This window comes from Ranitomeya variabilis, chromosome 1 (genome assembly GCF_051348905.1).
Source record: "Ranitomeya variabilis isolate aRanVar5 chromosome 1, aRanVar5.hap1, whole genome shotgun sequence".
In the NCBI taxonomy this organism is placed as follows: Eukaryota; Metazoa; Chordata; class Amphibia; order Anura; family Dendrobatidae; genus Ranitomeya; species Ranitomeya variabilis.
The window spans coordinates 806282834-806301577 of record NC_135232.1 but is presented as its reverse complement, the minus strand read 5'-3'; the positions used below and the strand labels follow the sequence as shown (position 1 = coordinate 806301577).

The following is an 18744-nucleotide window of genomic DNA, read 5'->3' as shown; positions in this document are numbered from 1 at the left end:
TGCCGAGGGTTAATGTGCCGGGAGCGATCCATGACCGCTCCTGGCACATAGTGCCGGATGTCAGCTGCGATAGTCAGCTGACACCCGGCGGCGATCGGCCGCGCTCCCCCAGTGAGCGCGGCCGATCGCATATGGCATACTATCCCGTCACTGGGAATTAAGTCCCAGGTCACCTTGACGGGATAGTACGTCATATGGGATTAAGGGTTTAATTGCTTCAGAGTAACCTTACATAATACTTCGGAAATACTTTAATAGAGAGATAGACAGACAGATAAATAGACAGATAGATAGATAATATATAGATAGATGATTGATAGATAGATATATAGATACAGTATATAATAAAAGGTAGATAGATAGATAGATAGATAGATAGATAGATAGATAGATAGATATGAGATAGATAGATGTAGATAGATAGATAGATATTAGATAGATATAGATAGATATGAGATAGATAGATAATATATAGATGATAGACAGATAGATGGATAAATAATAGATAGATACATAATAAATCATAGATAGATTATAGGACAATCTTTATAATCCATTACAGATTGCTCAAACATACGGTATTAATGTGCAGACTTATGTAACACCACATCTCTATACCATATGTCAGCATGCAGGTTTCCTTCTCCTCTCACCCTGACAGATTCATAAGGCTTTGATTTGTGAATGTATTTTATTCTAGCCCATACCAGGGCTGGTTACAAAATGATGAGTAATTTGGACCCGATTCATCTAGACTGGCGCAGTTTACACCGGTATTGATGAGTGAGTGAGATGTGCCTGGTTCAGTAATAAGCGCATGCCTCTTAATGAATCCAGCTTGTCTTAATAGTGGCATGGGCCTTGCTACAAATGTTACTACAGTAGGAGCCTGGAATAAGATTTGTGGTATATGTTAGGCCCCATCTTGTCATGAACTAGACAAGAGGGTATCGCCGAACTATGTCCCCTCCAACTCCACCAATCTTTGGCCAAAATTGGCATGAAAACGCCAACAGTTGCAAAATGTTTGAGTACCTCCATGTTGAGTAAAAATGTCATGACTTTTCAAAGCATTTCATGCATAATGGCTTAGATGAATCCGGACCTATGAGTTTTCTTTTATACTTTCAAATCCACTGTTGACTTTGGCCCCAAAAAATACTGTATCAAGACTACCCTGTGTGACGAAAGCCTAAGAGAAAGATGGTATGTCATTACCTACATAAAAACAGAACGCTACAGTAGATGCCCAGGATTCCAATAACAACAAACTACCCAGCAGCTTTCGTTTTATTTAAGATATAACTTGTGATCCCTGGTTGCTTTGGGTAACTAATTCTGAATTTACTTGTCAGATTATAGATTATTTTGATGCCTTTATCAGAGAGGTTTATAGCTAGAAATATTACAGCAGCACAAGCAGTTATTTTTTACTCCTGATAAGGTGACACAGTTTACGGCATGCCACTAGAATTTCCATTCACTTTTTCTGGTGTAGTACGGTAGTTTTCTTTGAAAGTATTTTTATTCTTAAGCTCTAAGTCTCTAAGCTCTAAATAAACATCAAACATTAAGATTAACAAATACCTATGAGTTGTCTGAAGTTTATAACGGTCTCCAAAGAGATTTCTCCACATTGTCAAAGCCAGAGGTGCCAGTAATTGAACTGTGAAATAAATGTCTGGGAATAACAACCATCTGGAAATCTTCGTAGAGAATTTGGCTGCCAGCCTTATGGTTCTCAAAAACATTTCTAGTTATATAACAGATCTGCTCTGTGGAAGTGTGTGCGGAATTCTACACTGATACTGTTACACATCAGATCTGCTCTGTAGACGTGTGCGGTATTCTACACTGATAGTGTTACACATCACATCTGCTCTGTAGAAGTGTGTGCGGTATTCTACACTGATACTGTTACACATCAGATCTGCTCTGTAGAAGTGTGTGCGGTATTCTACAGTGATACTGTTACACATCACATCTGCTCTGTAGAAGTGTGTCCGGTATTCTACACTGATACTGTTACACATCAGATCTGCTCTGTAGAAGTGTGTGCGGTATTCTACAGTGATACTGTTACACATCAGATCTGCTCTGTAGAAGTGTGTGCGGTATTCTTCAGTGATACTGTTACACATCAGATCTGCTCTGTAGAAGTGTGTGCGGTATTCTTCACTGATTCTGTTGCACATCAGATCTGCTCTGTAGACGTGTGCGGTATTCTACACTGATACTGTTACACATCAGATCTGCTCTGTAGACGTGTGCGGTATTCTTCACTGATTCTGTTGCACATCAGATCTGCTCTGTAGACGTGTGCGGTATTCTACACTGATACTGTTACACATCAGATCTGCTCTGTAGACGTGTGCGGTATTCTTCACTGATTCTGTTGCACATCAGATCTGCTCTGTAGAAGTGTGTGCGGAATTCTTCACTGATACTGTTACACATCAGATCTGCTCTGTAGAAGTGTGTGTGGTATTCTACACTGATACTGTTACACGTCAGATCTGCTCTTTAGAAGTGTGTGCGGTATTCTTCACTGATTCTGTTACACATCAGATCTGCTCTGTAGAAGTGTGTGCGGAATTCTTCACTGATACTGTTACACATCAGATCTGCTCTGTAGAAGTGTGTGCGGAATTCCTCACTGATACTGTTACACATCAGATTTGCTCTGTAGAAGTGTGTGCGGTATTCTACACTGATACTGTTACACATCACATCTGCTCTGTAGAAGTGTGTGCAATATCCTTCACTGATTCTGTTACACATCAGATCTGCTCTGTAGAAGTGTGTGCGGTATCCTTCACTGATACTGTTACACATCAGATCTGCTCTGTAGAAGTGTGTTCTCGGTATTCTTCAGTGATACTGTTACACATCAGATCTGCTCTGTAGAAGTGTGTGCGGTATTCTTCAGTGATACTGTTACACATCAGATCTGCTCTGTAGAAGTGTGTGCGGTATTCTTCACTGATTCTGTTACACATCAGATCTGCTCTGTAGAAGTGTGTGGGGTATTCTTCAGTGATACTGTTACACATCAGATCTGTGGTGTCACATTATGAGAATGAAGTGATTAACCAGAGCCAACAAAAGTTTGTAACTAAGTAATGTCAGACCAATTTAATTTCCTTCTATGACAATCACTGACTGCGTGGATCAGGGAAGCACAGTAGATATAGCATATCTTGCCTTCAGCAAAGCATTTGACAAAGTATCTCATAGCTTCCGTATTGAAAACATTACCAACTGTGGAATAGACAAAGCAACTGTTAAGTGGATTCATAACTGGCTCAGTGATCGGTTGCAAAAAGTGGTCATAAATTGTTGCACACCCAGTTGGAGGAATGTCTCAAATGGCATACCACAGGGCTCTGGGCTGGGCCCTGTGTTGTTAAACATCTTTATCGATGATTTAGATGAAGGAATTAAAGATAAACTGATTAGTTTGCTGATTACACAAAGCTATGCGTGATAGCTAATACTAGAGAAGAGAGAGAGAGGAATGAAAAAGATCTAAACAAACTGGAGCAGTGGGCAGTAACTAACAGAATGGTTTTTAACAGGGAGAAATGCAAAGTCCTACATCTGGGAAATAAAAATGAAAAAAGCATATACAGAATGGGAGGCATAGGGCTAAGCAACAGCACATGTGAAAAAGACTTGGGTATAAGGCTATGTTCACACGATCCTTTTTTCGCTGCGGAATTTTCAGGTCCTGATTTGGGAAAACCGCAGTGCAAAACCTGCGGTGGTTTTCACTGCGGTTTTCAGTCCTTTTTCTACTGCGGATTCCACTGCGGGTTTCCAGCTGCATTTTCCTATTGGTGCAGGTGGAAACCCGCAGCGGAATCCGCAGAAAGAATTGACATGGTACTTCTTTTTTTCCGCAGAAAATCAGCGCGGATTTTCCAGCGGAAAAAAGGAACGTGGGAACAGCGGTTTTCTTTTTCCATAGGGTAACATTGTACTGTACCCTGCATGGAAAAAGGATGCGGATCCGCAGCTGCAAATCTGCTGCGGATCCGCAGCGAAAACCACATCGTGTGAACATGCCCAAATAATAGATCACAGATTGCACATGAGTCAACAGTGTGATGCAGCAGCAAAAAAAGGCAAACACAATTCTGGGTTACATTAACAGAAGCATAGAGTCTAGATCATGTGAAATAATTATCCCCCTCTATTCCATCTTGGTCAGACCTCATCTGGAATTCTGGGTCCAGTTCTGGCATCACATTTAAAAAAATGCATCAACAAACTTGAGCAAGTTCAGAGAAGAGCTACCAGGATGGCGAGTGGACTGCAAAGTATGTCCTACGAGGAATGGTTAAAGGATCTGGGAATGTATAGCTTGCAAAAGAGAAGACTGAGGGGAGACTTAATAGCTGTCTACAAATGTCTGATGGGATGTCCCCGTGTAGAGCAGTGTTCCCCAAGTTCGGTCCTCAAGAGCCACCAACAGGTCGTGTTTTCCGGATTTCCTTAGTATGGCCCAGGTGATGGAATTATTGCCTGTCTAGATGATGGATTTCTCACCTGGGCAATACTAAGGCAATCCTGAAAACATGACCCATTGGTGGCTCTTGAGGACCGAACTTGGCGAACACTGGTGTAGAGGGATCAGTTTTATTCTCATTTGCACAAGGAAAGACTAGAAGTAATGGGATGAAACTGAAAAGGAGAAGATACAGATTAGATATTAGAAAAAACTTTTCAACAGTGAAGGTGATCAGTGAGTGGAACAGGCTGCCACGAGAGGTGGTGAGTTCTCCTTCAATAAAAGTCTTCAAACAGAGGCTGGACAGATATCTGTCTGAGATGGTTTAGTGAATCCTGTATTGAGCAGGGGGTTGGGCACGATGACACTGGAGGTCCCTTCCAACTGAAACATTCTATGATTCTATGCTTTGTAAGAGCATGTGGGTGGTATTCTTCATTGATACTGTTACACATATATCACGCCCAGTACATAAAGACACTACTGTTTCAGCAATATAGATGCATATTCAACTGGAATATGAAGAACAAAGGCTATGTTCACACGTTAAGTATTTTCCGCAGAAATTTCTTCACTATTTCTGCATCTCTGTATTTATATATTTTTTTATGCATTCTTGTTCCCCATTCATTATGTAATGTGCACATGTTCAGTATTTTCAGCAGAAAAATCTGCTGCAGATTTGTTGCAAATACTGATGTGTTGGCAGGAAAAATGCAGCATAAAGCATGTACATTTGTATGTGTTTTTAATGAGCGCTTTAGGCTATGTGCACACGATGCAGATTTAGTGCAGAATTGCTGCAGAACTGCAGCAGATTTTTCTGCTGCAGAAACGCTGCAGAACTGCACTGTGATTTACAGTACAATGTAAATCAATGTGGAAAAAAAAAAGCTGTGCACATGGTGCAGAAAAATCTGCACAGAAACACTGCAGATTTCAAAGAAGTGCATGTCGCTTCTTTTGTGCAGTTCTGCAGCGTTTCTGCACCCCTCCATGATAAAAATCTGCACTGGTAAAATCTGCACAGAAACTGCTTCAAATCTGCACCTGCGTTTTCTGCCAGGAGATGCAGATTTAGTGCAGAAAATTCTGCACCACATTTCCTACGTGTGCACATAGCCTTAATGTGTTTGATGCGTTTTCTCCATTCATTAGAATAGGTGAGAAATGCTGAAATAATTGACATGCTGTAGATATGAAATTGGCTTCCAATCTGCAGGGAAAAAATAATCAAGATATGCATGATACTTAAGGAATCTCGTTCAGATTGCTGGTACTATGGAAATCCTGAAATTCTAGTGACAAAGCTGCGTGGAAAAAACAGTCCTCGTTAGGCTTTGCTATCTTATCACAGGCTACCAGCTTAATGAATGCACTATAGTATAATAAAACACTAAACTAATTTACATAGATATCAGATTAAGAGTCATAAATGATTGAGGACACTTAGAACTTATCATGTACTGCAGAAAATACCATTCTGGGTGATTCATTGACACATACCATGTGCCAAATATTGTAAAAATTGCATTGTGTAACTTATAAAGAAAACCTCCTTGTAAATCAAAGCCAGAGCTGTGATTAGTTCATCACTCAACCTCCCTCAACCCATCAATTAGCATTACATGGTACCATGTAATGCATAGGCGAGACAGGTCCACCAGAGCAGAACTCTGTTTCGTTTCCTTAAAGGGGTTGTCCGGTCAAAACCGATAAGTCTGCAGTCACTCTGTGTGACTGTAGACTTATGAATGCCCCCAGCGCATGCACTGTGCTCTGCTGGGATTCGCTGGATTCAGATCCAAGAACAGAGGTATGTGTTATACATACCCCCGACCATTGAGTGTGGTCTACATACTCTTGTATTGAGCAGATGCCACGCCCTGACCAGTGACAAGTGTATGGAGAGCGAGGCCGTGCCCACTGGTCGGGGGTTTGTATAACTCATACGTACCCTCCCTCTGTTCTGGGGTCTGAATTTCGAGAATCCCCGCGAGAGCACAGTGCGTGAGCCGGGACAGTCATCAGTCTGCAGTCACACAGAGTGACTGCAGACTTATCGGTTTTGACTGGACAACCCCTTTAAAGGTAATCTGTCACCAGGTTTTTGCCACCTAATCTGAGAACAGGATAGTGCAGAGACTGAGACCCTGATTTCAGGAATATGTCACTTACTGGGCTGTAGTTTTGATAAAAAGTTTCAGCAGCAGGAATTGATCACTGGAAGAATAGTAAAACTGCTGCCAAATAGTCATCCATAAGAAACATAATGCCAGGCAGACATGAATTTGCCAAATTATCTGCTAAGTATCTTAATTTTTTCTTATTATCCAGAGCAGTAATGCAATTCAAATTTCATATATTTCATATTTGCATGCTATAGTGCTACTTTATTAGTTTGTTATGTATAGAGGTGGCTACTTTTAGTTTTCACTTGTACAGACTAGCCTTCTGTTTGGAAGTGACAGTCAGTCTTTTGTTATAGGTAGTCCTCCTTATTCAAGAGATTTTTCAACTCCATCCCCAGCCCAATAAGTGACACATTGCTAGAATCAGGGTCTCTGCCACTTCATCATGCTGCTTTTAAATGACATAGTGACAGATTCCCTTTAAGAGAAGTCTCAAGCACTTCACGATGCTCTTATGTTCTAATAGGGTTCTAAAAGGACATACATGGTGTTCAATGCCTCTAAATTTTATACTTATATACATTAATTTAGAAAATTTGTACTTATAACTCTGATTGTGTGCTGCCTTTATTGTGTACACTATGTACGCGACTATAATGTTTGATGTTCTGTCTCGTGTAGGTAACTGGCATGTATGAAAGTTGGGTTCCTAAGTTGGTAGATGCATTATATAGGAGAGAGCCACACTCAAATGTGATTGTTGTAGACTGGCTGCAACGAGCACAACAGCACTATCCAGTGTCGGCTGGTTATACGCAACTGGTGGGCCAGGATGTAGCAAGTTTCATAGACTGGATGGAGGTAAGTTAAGATAAATGTATACAATTTAACTTGATTTATGTTTTTTAGAATGGGGAAAAAAATGTTGACAGTCAAATAGAAGCTTAGGACCAAGAACAATATAGCAGTTGTGTTATGTGGGTCATAACCTAACCCAGTAATAATGTCCCCAGCAAGCCACCTTAAAGCAAGTAATGCCCTTAGTGTCATGTCTTTTGAAATTATTAATGACCCCTCCAATGGTGAGAATGCCACCTTTGTGCCAACTCCAGTAAAAATAGGTTTTTGCTCACCTAATATGATAGACTCTCTTATACCCAGTACACAGGGCAGGTTGGCATTAGCAGCGTAATGCAGTGTCATCATCGTGCCGCTTGGCTATGCCTCCCTGCTCCAGCCATATTTGGCAGCAATTTTCTGTTTTCTCATCCCAGCCATGCAAGTAATAACATTTTTATTTTTTCTTCGAAGTGTCTATGTGAACTCTATATGACTGCAGTCTTGTGCGCCTCCCACTGACAGTATTCTCCGGTGTCAGCGATGAGAGCAGGCAGTCATGTGACAGCAAATATAGCATACATCTGGCCACATTCCGACTAGACATCGCTCATTTCACTTGTTTAGAGTGAGACCATGCACGTCTAGTCGATATGTAGCCTGAAGTATGTGTATCGCATACTTGCGGCCACGTCATGCTTCGTTCTCACCACTGACACAGGAGAATCCTGACAGCAAAACACTTTGAGGATTCCGAGGTCTGCAGTCACATAATGGTGTGAGTATACGGTGGATTTCATGAAGGCGTTAAATATTTTTATTTTTACATTGAAAGTTAATATAGTCAAAATTATCGCTTTAGTTAAAATGTAATTGTAATCGTAATTGAACCTTACGAAAAAATCATAATGGCTTTAAAATTCTGTACCATTTTTAAAGATATATAATTTATATATTTTTTTTTCCAATAGGAAACATTTAATTATCCATTGGATAACATTCATATTTTGGGATACAGTCTTGGTGCTCACGCAGCAGGTGTTGCTGGGAGTCTGACAACTAACAAAGTTAACAGGATAACAGGTGAGAGTGGTTAGGACATTTTGACCATTTGTGCATTCTAAATTTATGTGTAGCCCTAGTGAGTGCTATATTGTAAATTACAAGAGAAGCAGCCAGTTTAGACAGCAGATGTATGCCTAGGGCATCTTCCATTCCAATTGATATGTCTAGAATAATTTGAATATCTTTTAAGATGTGAGGCTATAGCGTTTTGACTCTAGTTGGCTCTTCATGTTGAGCGTAGGAAGCACACATCTCCTTTTCATTGATAAACGGTAGACCAGCTTTGCTCAGAGAGTTGTGGTTTCCACCTCGACTTCACTATGCCAAATGGTCCAATGGCTGTCTCCACACCATGCTCCGCACCACCACTCTGTTCGTAATCGTGTCCTACCACCTTAGATTGACGTCTCCTATGGATGGTTTTGGAAAATGATCTTTTAATAAATAATTACAATTTTATTTATATGTGGAACATACTCCACAGCACTTTACAATTAAGCGGGGACGTGTACTAATAACGACATTACAAAGTAACCCAGCTCACCAGGTACAGGAGGAGAGAGGGTCTGCTCACAAGCCTACAATCTATAGGGAAATAGCACTGCTCGGAGACACCCATGGGACCACTCAGCACAGATTTGCATGCAGAGCAGGACTTTTATAAAACTATTTTTTAAAGTTATGCAACACTATTAAGGTGATATAAATTGGTTGTCAAGACGTAAAATACATTACATTGCATGTAAACTGGTGGCATCAGGAATAAGGAAAAAACCTTTTGATGGGTTCCCGTTTAGTTCCAGAGTTCATCATATTTTTCCATGCAGGTTTGGATCCAGCTGGTCCCAGCTTTGAATATGCAGGAACATCGGTAACGCTGTCTCCCGATGATGCAGAGTTTGTGGATGTTGTACATACCTACAGTGTAGGAACTCCTGACCGCAGCATTGGCATTCAAAGACCAGTCGGACATATTGACATTTATCCTAATGGTGGAAGCTTTCAGCCAGGATGCAGCATTGGAGACACCATACGGCTTATTGCAGAAGGTGGAATACGTGGAATTATAGGTAATATATCAATAATTATTCTTTTTTGCTTCAACAGCTTTCCTACATTTTTCAAAAATGATCTCAGATTAGAGTTGTGATGAACTAACAATATTTGGTCCATGCTAATTTGATAGCATTTAATGTCCTAAAAGTATATATATTTGAAGGTGCTGGTTCAGCACATGAGCTTACTTCTTATTCTACCTAATAAATGTAAAGTTATACCCCTTGGTTAAGCCACAACTGTCATATTTAAAGGATTTTTAAAATCATAATTCTTTTTTTGTCTTTTGGTATTCGCTCGTGGTTTTTTTTTTGCGAAAAATTCACAGAAAAAGGTGGTTCATGAATTTTACGCAAAATGGAAAAAATTATTTTTTTCTGTCTTTATTTTTGAGACTCTTTATCTCAAAAAGTCGCACATTTCTTACCTAAAATCACTCCATAGGGTGACCTGAGTACGTTTGGGACAAATTTTGCAAATGATGAATCAGTCAAAAACATTTAGAAACTCCACAATGTCAAACTAAAAAAACAACATCACATATAAAATAGACTTAAAAAAAGGCACCAATAGATGAATTTGGTTCCAAATCAAAGGCACAAAACAGGTTCAAATGCAACAATGAATTGGACTTGTGTTCACATTTATGACCATTTTTTTCTTTCTCATATTACTGCAAAAATTAAGCATATTTGCTAAAATTTAAAATACCACCTTATCATATTGTGTACAGAGCTCCTATGCAAACCTATATGTCTCTATGGTAACAGACCTTATGCATATCTGTGCAGTCTGGTTACCTTAGTAGCATTGCTAATATAGGCATTGTTATAGACATACCCTTTAACTTTTATAAGAAGTTTTAAATATTTTTGGTATGTAATGGTAGAATAAACATCTATCTAATTTTCCTAGACATGGACCAGATTGTGAAATGCTCCCATGAACGCTCCATTCACCTCTTCATTGACTCTCTACTTAACGAAGAGAAGCCAAGCATGGCCTATCGCTGCAATTCTAAGGAGGCCTTTGATCGAGGGCTATGTCTAAGCTGCAGGAAGAACCGATGCAATACATTGGGTTACAAAGTCAACAAGGTCCGAGGAAAAAGAAGTGTTAAGATGTACTTGAAAACAAATGCTCAGATGCCATTTAAAGGTAACAATATGAAGATTACACAATTAGAATTTATTCTAAAGAACCTACAGAAGGAATATTTCTGTGCAGTCTATCAATTATCACACTCGTTCTAAGAAAAGCTTATCCAGAACAATGGTTTCTATGTGTATAGTATGTAAATAGTTTCATAATTATGCAATCCGTGGCAACATTAACAAGGTTCTATTCCATCTTTTCTGTTAATTTGCAGTATTCCACTATCAAGTAAAAGTGCATTTCTTTGCAAAGAAAAACTTCACTGTAACCAACCAGCCTTTCTTGGTTTCACTGTATGGAACAAAGGGACAAAGTGAAAACCGACCTCTCACTCTGTAAGTATTGGCCATAATGACATTTGTTTTTCTTTATTTCATTGTTTGTTTTTTTTTAGTAATTTTTTGCCTCTTTACGTTTTAACAGCTATAATGAGAATAATGGGCTGTAATCTGAGTACTAAGCTGAGTTCTTCTCATTCAGCTCACTAATGTTACAGCATAAGGCCGGGGTCACACTTGCAACTCAACGCAAGAAACTTGCGCGAGTCTCTCGCCTCAGTACCAGACACTGCCGCCAGCACTCGGGACTGGAGTGTACGGCTGCATGTATTTCTATGAAGCTGAATGCTCCGGTCCAAACTGCCGGCCGCAGTGCCGGGTCTTGAGGCGAGAGACTCGCGCGAGTTTCTCGCATTGCAGTTGCAAGTGTGACCCCGGCCTTAAACCGGCATTTCTTGTAGAATTTAGAAAACTCCTTCAGAGAAAAAAAATTATACTTGAATATAAGTAGGTACTGCGAAAAAAAAATTAATAAACATGATTGCATGCATAATGGGAATCTTAACCAAAGTATTTATCTTTCCTAGAGCGGAAATGTCCACCAACAAGACCTATTCCTACTTGATCTACACTGAACTTGATGTAGGCGAGCTGCTAATGCTGAAGATTAATTGGGAGAACCAGTCATATTTACCCTGGGCAAATTGGTTCAATAACTATGCATTTGATGTCCAGAAAATCAGGATAAAATCAGGAGAGCTGCAGAAGAAGTAAGCACACAATATCTCTACTAAAACACATCTAAAATCAATTAACATATTAAAATTGATACTAATGTTTAGTCGCTGTGGCATATCGTAGGTTGATAGTGCCCAGATTAAGAGACCATTAGACATTAAATTAGGTTATGTTAAAAACAAAGTTATACATTGTTATATGTTTTAGGTTTTTTTTCATAACATTTTTATTTATGTAACTATATAATTACCCTGGCACTAAACCTAAGCCTATTGCTAATACCAGCCCTATCTGTCCCTTTGTCCCACATTCCCACTAAATTTTGGTAGCAATTATAACAACTTATTTATAAGAGTGAACATAAACCAATGAATAAAACAGTATAAAAGCAGAATTAGATTTTTTTCCTGTCAGATTAGCCTAACACTGTAAGCAACCTACAACATGTATATACATTACATTAAACCCATAATGTAACAGTATATTGATGACAACTATACACTGTTAAATCCCATGGGCAGTGGTACATTCACTCTTCAGGCAATAGGTCAAAATATGAGGGGTCCAAATATGATAAGTGATTCTAAAATGAAAATTCTTGATTAAAGTATATCAAGACTATGGTAGTTGAAATATCTACCTACCATTGCCTTTAATGCAGAAGACAGAAATATAATACGTAATAAAAACATTCGCATTCAACAGAAATTACCATGTGTTATACATTTTCAGGCTAATATTTTGCCCTCAAAATGGAGAACGTGCAACTATCACTCGAGGAAAAGGAACTGTGGTGTTTGTGAGATGTAATGAGCACTCCAATAAGAAGAAAGGAGACTGGTAAGAGACAATTTACTTTTCATAAGTATAAATCATTTTTTCTTCCTTGCATTTCAATAACACTGCAAAGTCCTATATCTAGCTATTACAGTTGATAGAAAAGAACAATGGCCTCATCTACTAAAACTGCCTAACCAAAATACAGACGTTGTTGTCCAAAATAACAAATCAGTGTTGCTTTAATTTTTCAAAGAAATTTAAAACATGAAATTGGCCTGTGAGCAAGACTTTTGGAAGACAATTTTGGTAAATGAGGCCTAAAATTAGTCTCCATTTATAAAGTTGTTCCATGTTCACTCACTCCTTTCAATGTCTACTAGGTTGATGGAGATAACCAGACATTTTACTAAGTGCCCCATTTAAAATCTTCCAAAACTGTGCTCAGAAGAACCCTTGATCTAATTATCGTGGGTATCCCAGTGGTGAGGTCCACAATGATCATACATTTATCACCTTTACTGTGGATAGGTGATAAATGTTTTATTGGGATAACACCCTTAAAAGGAACCTGTTGACCCATGTCAAAAATGTTATAAACTTGCAGTTGATTTTCAGGTTAATAGCAATCTAAAGCTGTGTGGCCGCCACACTAAAATACCAGATAAGGGAAGGAAATGAACTTTAATCTTCCTGACAACCTTCAGCTTTCAGTCATAAGGGCGCGGCTTCAGTCACAGCACAGTATACAGAGAGCGGCGTCTATAACTACGCCCCAGCAATGACTGACAGCTGGCTTTACATGGATGCAGTGCTGAGCGAGCTGTCAATCAGAGCCATGATATGGTTACAGGCACTAATCACTGAGCACTGAGCAGTGACTGATGCCATGCCGATCGTGCCTCTTTGACTGAAAGGCGGATAAAGTTAATTTTCTCCCAGCATCATGGCTTTCAGTGCAGTCACATGGCTTTAGAATGCTACTAACCTGTGAGTAACGCCTTATCTGCAGGTTAATAGCATTTTTTTACATGACAGGTTCCTTTTAATGATTTTCCTCCTTTAGGACAATCCTTGTCATTATTCCATATGGGGTATGTGGCTATCCTAGGTGGAGTTCTATATAGCTCTATGATACAGAGCAAAGGCACTGACAAATCTCTATTACATGGAAAGCCATTCAAGATGCATGGTCAACTGAATCTTACAATAGCATGATTGCTGCTAAGGCTTTTGGAGTAAAAGTCTTATCTGAGATGAGACCATGAGACCCCTTAAGGTGTCCATACATATTAGACAGAAATTGGCTGACATGCAGCAAATTGGTCCTATGTTTAAATTCTCCAACATGGCCCCCAAATACACTTTACACAGTTGTTGGCAGAACAATTGTTTGGCGATTGTTCGACTGGCAGTGATCTCGCCTGACTGTTCCATACACAGGAGCTCTGACAGTGATCTCGCCCGACTGTCCCATACACAGGAGCTCTGACAGTGATCTCGCCCGACTGTCCCATACACAGGAGCTCTGACAGTGATCTCGCCCGACTGTCCCATACACAGGAGCTCTGACAGTGATCTCGCCCGACTGTCCCATACACAGGAGCTCTGACAGTGATCTCGCCCGACTGTCCCATACACATGAGCTCTGACAGTGATCTCGCCCGACTGTCCCATACACAGGAGCTCTGACAGTGATCTCGCTCAACTGTCCCATACACAGGAGCTCTGACAGTGATCTCGCTCAACTGTCCCATACATAGGAGCTCTGACAGTGATCTCGCCTAACTGTCCCATACACAGGACCTCTGACAGTGATCTCGTCTGACTGTCCCATACACAGGAGCTCTGACAGTGATCTCGCATGACTTTCCCATACACAGGAGCTCTGACAGTGATCTCGCCTGACTGTCCCATACACAGGAGCTCTGACAGTGATCTCGCCCGACTGTCCCATACACAGGAGCTCTGACAGTGATCTCGCATGACTTTCCCATACACAGGAGCTCTGACAGTGATCTCGCCTGACTGTCCCATACACAGGAGCTCTGACAGTGATCTCGCCCGACTGTCCCATACACAGGAGCTCTGACAGTGATCTCGCATGACTTTCCCATACACAGGAGCTCTGACAGTGATCTCGCCCGACTGTCCCATTCACAGGAGCTCTGACAGTGATCTCGCCCGACTGTCCAATACACAGGAGCTCTGCCAGGTGCTCCTGTGTTCTCTATGAGAGAGAGCCACTGCCAGACATCTCTGATGGTATATCTCAAAGAGAAAAAAAGATTGTTACTTATATTTTATCAATATGAATCAGCATCAATAAGAATTGTATTTTTGTATTCCTACAATGAATTAATTCACAGTCAAATCATCCATTCATCTTATAATGTTTTTTGTATTTTAGATGTGAAGCAGAATTTGCACTTTAACCCACACGTCCAACGATGCTGTGACGTGGCATTTGATACTACTCAAACCCTTTATGTCCAAGTACAATGAAGTTCAAATAAAGGACATTTCATATCAGGCAATGCTACATAGACACACATTATCTGTTTCTTCATAGGGCAATAACTGGATTGAGGATTGAACATGTCAATCCATGGTCATACCACCCATTCCATGTCCTCTGTGTATTGTGAATATTTAGTTCTTTACAGACGAAAGTATTACTGTTCAGTGTATGCTTCCTTCATATGTTTAGTGCACTAGAGTACAGGCTACCCACTTGAAATGACTTGAAAGCCATATCTGTATTAATGGGGATCTGTAAAGTGATGCCCACTCGAGCACTGTACCAAGTATACATTCTGGGCTAAACAATTAGCATCTCTTACCTCTATATCGGCATCACCAGAGAAAAAGGCTTAGGTGCCATACAGAGATATGTTTGTTTATGTATCAAGTTAATTTTTTTAAATGCCCATGCTGTAAAATAAATGATCTTCAAAATAGAATTGGTTTCTTGAAATACTACTGCATGCTTAAAGAGTAACCGTCATTTTATTTTCTCATAAATCAATAGTACACATAAAAATAAAAAACTTTGTAACATCTTATTAGACAAATCTGTTGTTTTCTCCTATAGGACTAATCTTTCATTCTCAATTCATGGGACAAAAAGATCTGTAAAATCAACATTTATTGGAGACAGGTTTTCCCATTACTGAGATGACAGTTAGTGCTTTTAAAATTCTAGGAAGAGAGAGAAGGAAGTAGAGAGAGGGAGGAGCAAGAAACAACAGATATGGTTCTCCATAGAATTTTATGAGCACTAACTGTCATTTCCTATATCAGTCATGGGAAAGTCTTTATTCCCTGAAGTCAGATTTTATCCGTGAATTGAGAATATTGAGAATGAAAAATCAGTCCCAGAGGAGAAAGAAGCAGATTTCTCTGATAAGATCTATTACAAAATGTATTACTATCATGTGCAGTATTGACTTACGGGAGAAAAAAAATAAATGGAGGTTACTCTTTAACATAGACTGTGTTTTTGTATAGACATCAGATTGATTGGATTGGTTATTCTTGTCTACTAAATTGTCATTACCTTAGTCACTATATTCATCATTAATGTATAGAAAAAGGAGCTTAGAACATTTTATCACAACATGGTCAAAGTTGTTACATATTTGTCGCTATGAACGATAATCACAATATATATTAAAACATTCCTAAGTGAAATTAATTAATTGATATAGCACTTATACAAGTCATTAACATCTGTATTTTTATCATATTAACCAACACCCTCAATACAATGTATTAAATATATATATATATATATATATATATATATATATATATATATATATATATATATATATATATAATAAATCCAGACTGCAAGAGATTACAATTATTTTTATTATGCTTTCTTGTGAGATACCTTCCTGCATCCACGAGTTATCAGCAGTGGTATTGATGAAAGCGCATATAGTTAGGTTTGCTTGGAGAACCTCCTCGCTGCATTTCACAAATATCTCTGTTTTTTTTTGGAAACCCAACCAATAGATGTGGAATGTCACAGGAGGCCCAGGACCTTATTTTTCTGTAATTATGATTTCTAGAGTAATTATTGAAATGTTAATTATTTGTCCCTTTCAGATAATTCATTCTTAGTATATACCTCTGATTCTGAGATACATTATATTTGTTCTAAATTCTTGTCTAAAGCTAAATTAAGCTGGTTGCAGGTTAAAAGAAAGCAGTGAATTGTTATGGCTCTGGATTCTTACGTCTTGAGGTCTACAGTAAGTTATTGGGGGAGATGTCTAACAGCAACATGGAATCTTAGGAGTATAGCTATAGGGAGTGAAAAAGTTTCAATCACACCTTGGTCCTGATGCCTGTCGGGACCTATTGACTGCTCTGCCACACACATAAGGCTAGGGTCACACCACTGTATTTTCTCTCATCCGGGAAACTCGGTCCGATTATGCTATGAACAGTCTGATCAGATTGTGAGCTCAGCGTGATCTGATTTTCTCGGATGTGGAGAAGATGAAAAAAAATGTCCTCATCTTCTCCATTCTGTCAGTCCATGATAATCAGACCACACTTGGATATTCAATTTTTTTTGATGGACCTAATGACTTGCAAGGTCGAGTGCGATTTGATATAAGGATGCAAAATTGTATGTGCTGCGATTTTTAATAGGACAGACTCAATCCTAGAAAAAAAATCAAGTAATTCGGAAAACACAGCACTTCTGGAATTCTGGTGGTGTACAAGTAGGATAACCAAATATGTCAGCTGTGATGTAGAAATACTTGGCACTCACATAGGCGTGTTCAAGAACTTATTTATTGAATGAAGAAATTCCAGAAAAATTAGACGTTTCGGTCAATATCTGACCTTCATCAGTCATCTGGATAGAGTAGATCTGTGTGGAAGACCGCTGTGTGAGAGTCTGCAATGTCCACTGCTAAGACAGGAAGCGCTGGTCTTCATTCACTAAATAAGTTCTTGAACACACCTATATGAGTATTTCTACATCACACTAGAAAATAATCAGACATGTGCACGGCCTTATAGAACAACATTGGACTGAGTGTGATCAAGATGTTTTGTTGGATCGCACTCGGCCCGAAAATACGGTCGTCTACATGAGTCCTTAGATTGGTACTAAACATCTTCAAAGACACAGGCTCCATTATAGAAGCTTCACATTTTCCACACTTCTGGGTAAATAGTTTTCTTTTCATTGACAACCAGCTTAATTTAGCATGTATCTATTTAAATGAATGGAGGAATAAATGGAAAGTTGTCAGTACAAAATTTTGAAGAAAAAATATTAATGTCTTATTGTTACCAATTAGAATAGTAAATGCAAAATTATCTGAAACTCCACTTTGTGATTATATTCTTGCAATTTATGTACATAGAATTTTCAGTAGCCAACAAAGACTAAAAACATGCATATAGTTTCCTAACAACCCAATAATTAAGTTATTGACATATGATAACAAGACATGGATTATATATATATAATATATAATATATATAAATATATAGAGAATGTAAAAAATAAAATGGAGAGAGATTCTTTATAAAACTATAGATCTAACTAATCCTTTACCTTTTTCTAAAAAGAGTGAAAAAAAAGAAATAAAGCCATGGGCTACGGCATACACGGCACTACTTGAGAATTTAAAGACTGTTACGTAACGAACATATTACAGACTATTTATTCACTGTGTATGTATGAATGTAAATTATATTTTGTATATAGGACGTTTTTTATTCTCAGTGTAAATATACTGTAGTTTTCTTTTGAATATTTGGATCATTTACTTTTACAACATGTAACTATCATTGTATGTTTCTAAAAATAAAGATTATATTAGTGCTAAAAATCTATGTATCTTTCGGATATTTAAGATCAATGTTCTAATTGCTGAAGTAGAAGTTATTTGAAAAGTTTTTCTTTTATTACAATGGGTTACGTTGAGGTATTCCAGTTTGGCAGCTTACACCTTGGAGTTTAAGCAGACCTCTATAGAATGCATGGTGCACAAGCTCCTCTGTACATTCTTAGGCAATAAAATAGGGTTGCACAATCTATGGCCCGTGGGTCATTTGTGGCCCGAGATGCCATTCTATGCTTCTCCCAACCACATGATCACAGACATACTTATTTAGTGTCTGTCTACTTACAGTTATTTTCCATGTCAGTAATAAT

General features: G+C 38.8%; 1 protein-coding gene across 2 annotated transcripts in view; it reads left to right on the top strand.

Moving 5' to 3' along the window:
- LPL (lipoprotein lipase) overlaps positions 1-18412 on the top strand; it is a 36305-nt gene extending 17893 nt beyond the window's left edge. For both annotated transcript variants that reach the window (XM_077274203.1, XM_077274196.1), the window contains 8 exons: positions 7327-7506; positions 8454-8565; positions 9375-9617; positions 10519-10761; positions 10973-11093; positions 11624-11806; positions 12507-12614; positions 14962-18412. In XM_077274203.1, coding sequence (XP_077130318.1) covers positions 7327-7506; positions 8454-8565; positions 9375-9617; positions 10519-10761; positions 10973-11093; positions 11624-11806; positions 12507-12614; position 14962 — 1191 coding nt within the window. In that variant the 3' untranslated portion in view covers positions 14963-18412. The remainder of the gene's footprint in view (positions 1-7326; positions 7507-8453; positions 8566-9374; positions 9618-10518; positions 10762-10972; positions 11094-11623; positions 11807-12506; positions 12615-14961) is intronic.
- The last annotated feature ends 332 nt before the right edge of the window (positions 18413-18744 follow it).